Raw genomic sequence first — 9,303 nt, 5'->3', positions numbered from 1 at the left:
TTGTTTGTTTGCGGTACGCGGGCCTCTCACTGTCGTGGCCTCTCCCGTTGCGGAGCACAGGCTCCGGACGCGCAGGCTCAGCGGCCATGGCTCACGGGCCCAGCTGCTCCGCGGCATGTGGGATCTTCCCGGACCGGGGCACGAACCCGTGTCCCCTGCATCGGCAGGTGGACTCTCAACCACTGCGCCACCACGGAAGCCCACAACAAGCTTTCTTAAGGGTTTACTCTACTCTACCCTACCCTCTTGTCTTTGTTTATTATTATTACCACTACTATTATTTTAGTCCCAGATGGAAAAGAAATTTTCCTAAGAATTACCAAGTAGCTCAACTTTGCCCTTTCTCAAAATTTAGCATAGCTGCATGCCTAAACACTGTCAGATTTATTATCTATTTACTACAAGAACAAAACTTACCAACAGATATTTGGGAATTTCATTTAAAAAAAAAACTTTACTAAATGGAATATAGAAACATTTGACACAAGATTTGGAGTTGAAATTTTTCCATTTATAATGCCAAATTCTTTATGCCTTATCTTGACAAGTATCCAGTTTGGGTTGATATTCTTTCAGGAAATGTCTTCTTAATCTTCTCTCCTTATTAGGATATTATTTTTAAAAGAGAACTTTAAAAAATCTTGAAAGTTATTTGATGCTGGAATAATACCAATTTCTTTAACAATAACAAAGCTAATATAATAAAAGCCATCAGGTTTGGGATATTTTAGGAAAATGTTTAATTCAACTGTTTCTTTGGAATGTAGTAGTCATAGTTTGGAATTTAAGTTACAGTTCAGTTCTGTGTGGTTTTTTATGCAACTCAGTATCTGAGAATACAAATGTCATTTAAAGTTAAGGCTTCGCTGTTCATTTTGAATCAACAATTTACAAGTGTCATATTGTCATAGAAAATAAAAATTTCTGTAAAAAAAATTTGCACAAAATTTTATGATGGTACAAAACATGAAGCAATAATATACCAGTAAAATGAAAACATTTTACTACAGAAAGTTTTATAGATCTCAATAAAGAAAAAAATATGTTATTTTACACCTTTTAAAATTACGAAACAATCTAAAACAATATAAACTGAACATTTTGTAACACTGCCTTTACAAATTAATAACTTTATAAACATATAATTTTTAAATATATTTATCAGTGCAAGATACTTTCAAATTTAAAGTTGCAGTATCATTTTTCCTTGGCTGAAGACAACTGTAAGTCTGTTGCCTTAAAGGTAAATCAAGTCTTAGTGCTTTCATCCTGGTACGATTATAACGGCTGAATGGATGCCTCTGGGGATAAGAATCTATTCTTCTTTCATAGTGATCAATACTTTCCTGGAAACGAAAGGCATTCTCAATTCAATTAGACCAGGATGAATGGACTTTCCCCTCCATGATGCAATGTGACTCCCACAAATATATTCGAGTGAGACCTACAGCAGTGCCGGAAGGGAGGAAGTTCTTACCTACAACACGGCATGGCACAAATACACGGAAAACAACCAAAGCTTCTTTGGGTTAATTCAATGCTGCCTGATAGGATATTTACTTCTCTGTGCCATTGGAGGCTTAGGTCTTAACAGCCCCAAGGCAGGCTTTTTGTTTGTGAGGCACTGGAAGTTTCTAGAAGCATTCATTCAAGTCTCTGTTATTTCAGGGTTGCTGCAGACTGAATTTCTAAAAACATTTGTTTTGACTTTACTCATTTTCTTCCCCTCTGTCATCTTAAAATACTTCATCCCCAGGCACCATGATTTATTGTCGCTTTCTTAAATTAACTGTTCTTTCTTCCACTTCCCTTATCTGACTCAATACCAAAACAAGAAGGCTCTCACGGGTCATTTTTGTGTATTTGGATGTAAAAATCTCCTGTTTTTGGATATGGGGAGAACTCTATTCCTTTGGGTCTCACTTGAAAGCCAATTAGTATTATTTCTTCTCTCAACTTATCGCTATTTTTATTAAATGCAAACATTTCTATTGAAGATCATTTCGATTGGAATAGACAGACAAATGGCTTAGGAAAAGAGATACTGTCACTTTAACCAGTTAACAAGGAAACCAAAGTTAGACTTTGGAGGGCAAAGTTAGGAATTTCCCTTATTTATTTACTTTCCAACATAAAGTCTAGTAAAAGTGTTCGCCATTACCAGCAGGTTAAAGCTGCAAGTTTCTTTTCTGGATAATGGCAAATGCTTAAATCCTAAGAGAGGAAAAAGACAGAGAGATAGGAGAGAAAGAGTTTACATTTGAAAATACATTCCATATGAAAGAACAGTAAGAGAGAATATTGCAGCTTTATACAAAAGGGTCAAGAGACATGAAATTGAACTACGGAAAAAGCAGAACAATTAAGCCACGTTGCCAAATCTTCAGAGCCCTTGCCTACCCGGAGGCTGACATCTCACACTAAAATATACTTTCTTCTTAGTCAGTGGGCCACCAGGGTTTGATTCAAGAGGAGGGCTTTCACCAGCGAGAAACAGGGCGGGTTAATGTAACACAATGAGAACCAGTACAAACAAAAAGGCACTTGAGAGGACGTAGACCAGCCAGTGCCAAGGATTCTTCGTTGTGGTTGTCGGCATCACACCCAGTTGCCAGCAGTGTCTGGTGATCGCACAGTTTTCTGTATGGAGTTCACAGCACAAGGTTGAGTACAACACTGGAAAACATCGAGGAAATCTGACGGTATTGCTTCGTAAACAGAGCTGACACGCTAGACTGGTACTGAGGCTACGGTACTTTAACAGAAAGCATCCTACTCCTTCTTTGCCTATGCACAACGCGGGCGATGATACACAAGGCCAGCTTCAGGAGTCCACTGAAATGTGGTTACGCGAATATATTCTGGGCACTGGGCTGCAGGTAGCATGTCCGTCGAAAGGGCCCCACTGAATACACCTGGTACCAGCATCTTGGATTTTGCAGTTTCCGAAGAGGATCCAGAAGAGGGAGAGAGAGAAGGGAAAGGGGAGTCCAAATGAATTATTAAGTCAATCATACTTGGTCTCAACACCAGCATTTGATTATTCAAAAGAAACCAACAGAAGGAAGCTGACTGTACAGCATTTCGATTGTTAACACAGCTAAGTCGTTCATGTCTGTCGGCCGAACTCATCGAAGCTCCTGAGAAAACCTGGCTTGGCATCATTAACGCACTTCCCAGCCTGAACAGTGAAAGATCAGCCGGTCCCCAGCTCAAGCTCTGTCCTCCGCTCCACTCTCCTGCTCACCTGGTCACCTCTGTCTGCCTTCATGCCTCCGAGTAAGTACTCTGTGGATTCAGTTTGTCTTTTTTCAACTTCACGCCATCCACAAGTTCGAAGTTATAGTTCTCCAGGGCAGATAAGTTTCTTTCCGACATCCCGTTGTGCCAGCAGGCACAGTACAGCACGACCCCGCAGACGGCGCCCAGGAGGACGCCCAGGGCGCTCATGGCGATGATGGTGATGAGGATAGGGTCCAGGGTCTTCAACACGTTGCCCGGCTTCCTGGAGATGTTCTCATCACCGTCTCCCGTGCCTTGGTATCCTGGGGTGCTCCCTGGGGAGAAAAACGAAATTGGCTCCATGAGCCGCCAACGTACCAGATGACAGCAGACAGAGAAATGGAGAAGAAGGAAAGAGAAAGGAGTGAAGCACACATCCGGACTGGGCTGTCCTCCCCAGGAGCCTGCGGGGGATTTCTGCAGCGGGGGTTTGGCTCCCCCATCGCCAAGAAACACCAACGTTTAGGTTTGACTCATCGCTGGGAATTGAAGGTGGGAGGGAAGGGTATTGGGTGTTGGTGCTGTGATTCTGACAGGAAGCTTAGCGCATGGAAACCACTGACTCTGGGTAAACGATGAGGGTTCGGTTCTAATCTAATTCCGATTTCATGTAGCCCGCCATCTGTGAGATTGTAATCTGTATTTATCGTCCTTGGTCAGATAAGAGGTCTGTAAACTTTGCAAAATACTTCGTCACACACTTGTCTAGAGGGGGATTTAACCATTCCCGGCACCTTTGCCTGATCCCAAAACCCGGCACGAGGAACCCGCCCAAGCTGTCCTTCTGTGTGGTAGTGCTACCACATATCAGGGCTTCACGTTTCCTCCTTGAGTCAATGGTGGTTCCACTCAGGAAGGAGAGGGCTTTCAGAAAGAAGGAGGGCATGCCCGCTGCTGACATTTCAGGTGGCTTATGGCTCCAGTCTAGAAGCTGGGTCAGTGCTGTGCTGAACAGAACACATTGAATAATCAGCATCTGTGCTGCCCTGGTGGTTTCGCTGCAGACGGTCACACAGCTCTGCACTCAGGCACTGGGGAAATGTTTTCTTTAGAGTGGAACACGAGACATTACTAACATGGGAGCTTTGAGTCTCATTACCTGGGACTAGAAATGAGACTAAAATGTAATGTGCAACAGGCCTGGTGTTTACTTAATGGTGTTCTGATCAACAAGGATTCCAATCAAAGAAAACTAAAAATATGAGACGCAAGTCCCTAAAGAGGGGGAAACAAGCCATGGGGACATATTAATATTCTCTCCCTTGATGCAACATTGTTTTGAAACAACCTCTAATAAAGTTTACAACCCAGCGTGGACTACATAACTAAGCTAACGAGTCACGTGTTAATATGACCAACCGCAGACATGGGGCCATCTTTATTTGTCTCCATCAAGTCCAAGTCTGGCTATAGTAGGTCCACATTTCTAATGGCAACAGGTGCTGCTGTTGATGGGTAGGGCACAGAACTGCCGGCAGCAGCTGTGAGTGACGCTGGGGCAAGTGTCCAACACCACCACTGCTGGCAGGAGGTGCAGAGACTTCTGGGAATAAAATAATATCAGGCAAGGCCTAACTCCGACCACATGTCTTGCGTTGGATCACAAAGCAGTGTTCAACGAAAACACGCATTTTTGAGTTAATCAGTCTGAAGTCCGAGGCTACCATGTAATTTGCTGTGTTACTTAAGGCCAAGCCACTGCTCTGAGCTTCAATCTCCTCATCTGTAAAATGGGGATAAATACACTCAGAGAGCGGCTGTGAGGATTAAATAAGATAACTTATGTAAAGCGATTGGAACATACTAGCTACTCAATAAACCCCCATCAGCATCGTCAGCATCATTGTCATCAATACTGTGATCATTATCGCAAAACGAGGGTTTCAGGAGAGGAGGCTGGGAACAGATGGCCCAAACAAAACAAATTATCACAGAAATTGGGCTCCCGGTCTCTAAAGATTATAGCTGGATATAAACCAGGAACAAGAATTTGGGCTGGTTTCAAATTATTATATGAAAATTATTGCAGGTCTTTGGGTAAGAAACAATCTTCACTAGTTTCCTGTGCCCATAGTTACAAAATGAGAGTGTTTCACATCATTGCCCTCTGGGTCCCCTCTTGCAGCTCAGGCAGGGAATGGCCAGGGTAGCACACGTCCCCAGGGCTCACCCCCCTACACAGGCTGCGCCTCTTACGGCCTGAGGCTCCCAAGTCTGCAGAGCAGGTAGGAGAGGGCACTCTGACGACAGCCCAGGCACAGTACCACGGACGCGGGTGTTTATTTCATGTGAGCTGCTTTGATACACCAGTGCACCAAAGTTCCAGAAAGCTTCTTCATAAATATACTGAAAGCCACAGTAAAATATTTTAAAAATCGGTCAGCAAGACAAATTTACCTGTTTCGTCGATTTTACTTTCTGGGTTCTTTTTATCCAGGTCTGCTGGTTCTGACAAGTCAAACAAAATTGAAAGAGATATTTGAACTGCCAACCAAATACAGTACACATAAACCTTTACACACACACACACGCACGCACACACGCGCACACACACACACGCACACACACACACACCCCACTAATGGCTCTGCTGGGTTTCCTTTGGAGTTTTTAGTACAATCTGACCCCACCAAGTAACTGGAGAGCTATAGAGAGGCAGTGTTAAATGACTAGGGAATTGGTGTCAGGTCTAAATCCAGGAAGCACTGCTGGAGCAGAGTGTGTTGTCTTAGGAGAAGAGCAGGGAGGAGGGAAATGGGTTTGGCATTTGGAGTGTGGGGAAATCTGGTGAAAATAGAAAACAGAAGTGGAGTTGCACATATGGCTACCATCCTGTGCTTTTGTAGATAACTGCTTCGTAAGTGTTAGTCAGTTTCTCATATGGTATGTCAGCTCATTAAGGCCAGAGATTGTGTCCTGTGTCTTACCAAAAAAAGAAAGCATCTGGAGGGAGTGGAGTTCTGGTATCCCTTATGGTTCTGAGTAGAACACAGGGACCTGGTTCACTTCTATGTCCCCAGCATTTAGAACAGTGTTCAGAACATACGCGGTGACTCAATAAATATTTATTAATGCATGAATAATTAACAAAGAGCTGATAATCTCCCAGCATCCATGGCTAAATATTCAAGGAAATATATTTGTCGAATAATTGTAGAATTATCTTAGACGCCTTTTCATTGTTACAGCAACACCAAGTTTTAATGGTGCTTTAGCTGTGACTTTAGCTGTGAGTATAATGCCCAGCAGTACGCACAGCTAAGCAGATGAGTCACATGAACACAGAAAGGCTCACGGACTTGTCTTAGCTTCTATACATTCACTGTAGCACTGGGATGCTGCTTTGCACATAGAAGGTCGTCAGTGAAAACCTGTTGAACCAGATTGAATGTATTTCTTGGTTTCAGCTGGTAGAGCTTGCTCTCCCATTCCAAAAACATCACCATCAACCTTCTCATCTTGGAACAGGAAAGCAAGCAGTACGTGCCCTGGGTAACTGCATGAAACATACATTTTAACAACTGTGTAGATCTGGATGTGGGGAATTTGTGAAGTAGTGCAACTTAAATATTAAGCCTTATCTTCTGTGAAGATCTGCAAAGTACTGTGGCAGGAAGCAGTCTTTGGGTAAGACTGTCCTCTTTTTCCCCCAATTTCTTCAATCAACCCTATCAAATTATTGCCACTTTAGGGATTACGTATATCCAATACATTATATAATAAAAGCTTTGTAAATTGCCGAAATGACCAAAAACCCATTATAGCCAACAGGCCTCCTTTGTCTTAAATTTGCCCAATAGGATTATTCCATTTTGTTATAATTAGCATCCTATTATATAATGATATATAACAAAAGTTTAAGTGTAGCAAATGGAGCTTAAGACTAATTACTGTGCTATTACATTGCCATTAGTGGTGCTATTTATAATTATATATCAAGAACTGGGAGAATGAATTGGTTTCCTACGTCAGACTCTTACTCATATACACCAGACCGATGAAATCCATAAACTCTGAAATACTAGGCAAAGTCTCTAAATTTCCTTTATTCTTTTGAGTCAACTCAACTGTTTTTAGAGTCAGAAACATCTACTTATTTGTAATAAAGCGAAGAATGATGGTGTCTATGATTCATTCACATTGTAATCTTCATTAAATCCACTGCGATAAAAAATTTCAAAGGCCTGCTGCTTGTGGACACACTCAGATATTTGGAATTATCCAGCTGTCTGAGTTTTCCGCTTCTCATCACAATGTTTAGGCATGGCGTACACAGCCTGGAAACTGTGAGTTTCTTCTTTGCTATGATCTTTGGATTGCATATGATTTGTGTAGTTTTGTGGGTACCAACCAGACATTCTAAGGGAACCAGGTTAGATAATGGGGTAGCTAAAGGTAGACTGACCTGGCCTTATGCCCTGTTGCACCAGACCATGCGTTCTATAGGATGTGCTTATAGCCCACATTAAAATTCGAGGTCCAAATGAGCACGACAAAGACCATTCAGTGGAAAGACACGTGCCCTGAGCAAGCACTGCTTTGGTTTCTACAGCAACCCATACTCACTTGTGCAGTCCTCTTGAGGGATGTGGTTATTGATACTAATGTCATCCACTGCAATCCCGCCAAGGTTGCCTTTTCCGATTTCACCCTCAAAAATCACCTAAGAAAATGAGATCGTTTTCACAGTATTTAAATGTTGGGTCCCAGATAACAGTGCTTACAAATGCTTGTTCAGCTCAAGTCACAGAACGTAAATGAAATTCGTGAGGTTTCGAATGATCCCACGATTTGCTCTTCAATCCATATTAACTGCTTGGGGATGGCATAAAACTTCTCCTCACTGTATCTTTGTATGATACAGAATTTAAAACTGGAAAAAAAGCAGCAAATTAAAGGAATGTTCATTGTGACAGCCCCAAATAATTATTGAGTAGCATTTTCCCTTCTTTCTCAGCAGTCGGTCCTACGTCTGTAATCTAGGGGACTGTGAAACATGCTACTGAGATTATCATCATTGCAGCAGTATCTCAGGTTCACGAAACACTTGAAATAAAATTTGGAATTTTTTCTGCATCTCATTTGCATAACTTTCAAATATTACCCCAGAGACCCCAAAACAGCTATCCGCCCCATCCTAGAGAAGGGCCCACCTGGTAAAGTTTCAGAGATTTGTGCAGCAGGACACGCCCCTCTTTCCAGTGGTCCCCTTGGTGTCCGATGGCCATCCAGACCAACTGGTCATATTCCTCTGGCTTCTGGTAGCGCAGTTTGACCCTCAGCGTGCCCACGTGTGAACCAGACATGTGATACCAGAAGGTCATGCAGTGGGCAGAGTTCTGGGAATAAACCACAGGGCTCACCAGGCGAGCCACTTTGCCTTTCTGGTTTTCATCAGCTTGGGAGTAGATGAAGTTGCCATCTCCTGCTGTGACAAAAAGCTGTGTTAAACGGAGTGGCCAAATGGATGAAACTTTGTCTCTTTTCTGTTAAGTTCTGCTACTCAAACCTTCTCTCCTGGGCTGAGCACCAGAACCCAATTGCGCAGGGGAAGGGAAAGTGGGCAATAGATGGAAACCTCATTGACACTGGAGGCTCTGCTCTCAGCTTCTGTGAAAGCACGTTTGTGACAGAGGCTGTAAACAGCGCTCGTCTGATACCACGTATCTGGAACGCACTGTCACACGGACACGGGCTATGACTTGTGTTGGTCTCTGCACCATTGCAAGCAGATCGGATGTACAGGAAGACCTATTTTCATGCAACTTTAGGATTGCTTCAGCAGCACGCACGTGAACACAGACACTAAATGGAAACATTTAGATGTATTCTTATCTATTTACCATTGGAACAGGTAGGCTTCTGGTTGATGGTGCTTTGGTCACTGTAACTGCTTGATAAGGAAGCTGCAGTTTGTCCAAATAATCTGGCAATCTTTTTTTTTCTTCCGCCAAACTTCGATGCTTTTCCCCTAGTTCGTTTTAATGGCTTATAAATTCCTTAAATACACCTGAGAGCCTG

The 9,303-nt window shown here is 42.7% G+C and overlaps 1 protein-coding gene across 7 annotated transcripts in view; it reads right to left on the bottom strand.

Moving 5' to 3' along the window:
* Positions 1–433: 433 nt before the first annotated feature.
* NRP1 (neuropilin 1) overlaps positions 434–9,303 on the bottom strand; it is a 150,993-nt gene continuing 142,123 nt past the window's right edge. For 4 of the 7 annotated variants that reach the window (XM_079910528.1, XM_079910533.1, XM_079910529.1 and 1 more), the window contains 4 exons: positions 8,436–8,710; positions 7,849–7,945; positions 5,680–5,730; positions 3,010–3,557 (listed from right to left, as the gene is read on the bottom strand). In XM_079910528.1, the coding sequence (XP_079766654.1) occupies positions 3,268–3,557; positions 5,680–5,730; positions 7,849–7,945; positions 8,436–8,710 (713 nt within the window). In that variant the 3' untranslated portion in view covers positions 3,010–3,267. Of the gene's footprint in view, positions 2,929–3,009; positions 3,558–5,679; positions 5,731–7,848; positions 7,946–8,435; positions 8,711–9,303 lie in introns of those variants that run through there. The other 3 variants (XM_079910534.1, XM_079910532.1, XM_079910531.1) reach the window with 2 other exon arrangements.

The sequence above is a fragment of the Stenella coeruleoalba genome (genome assembly GCF_951394435.1).
Source record: "Stenella coeruleoalba genome assembly, chromosome: 2".
Taxonomy (NCBI): Eukaryota; Metazoa; Chordata; class Mammalia; order Artiodactyla; family Delphinidae; genus Stenella; species Stenella coeruleoalba.
The sequence above is the reverse complement of the archived record's forward strand: the minus strand, read 5'-3'. Positions and strand labels throughout refer to the sequence as shown.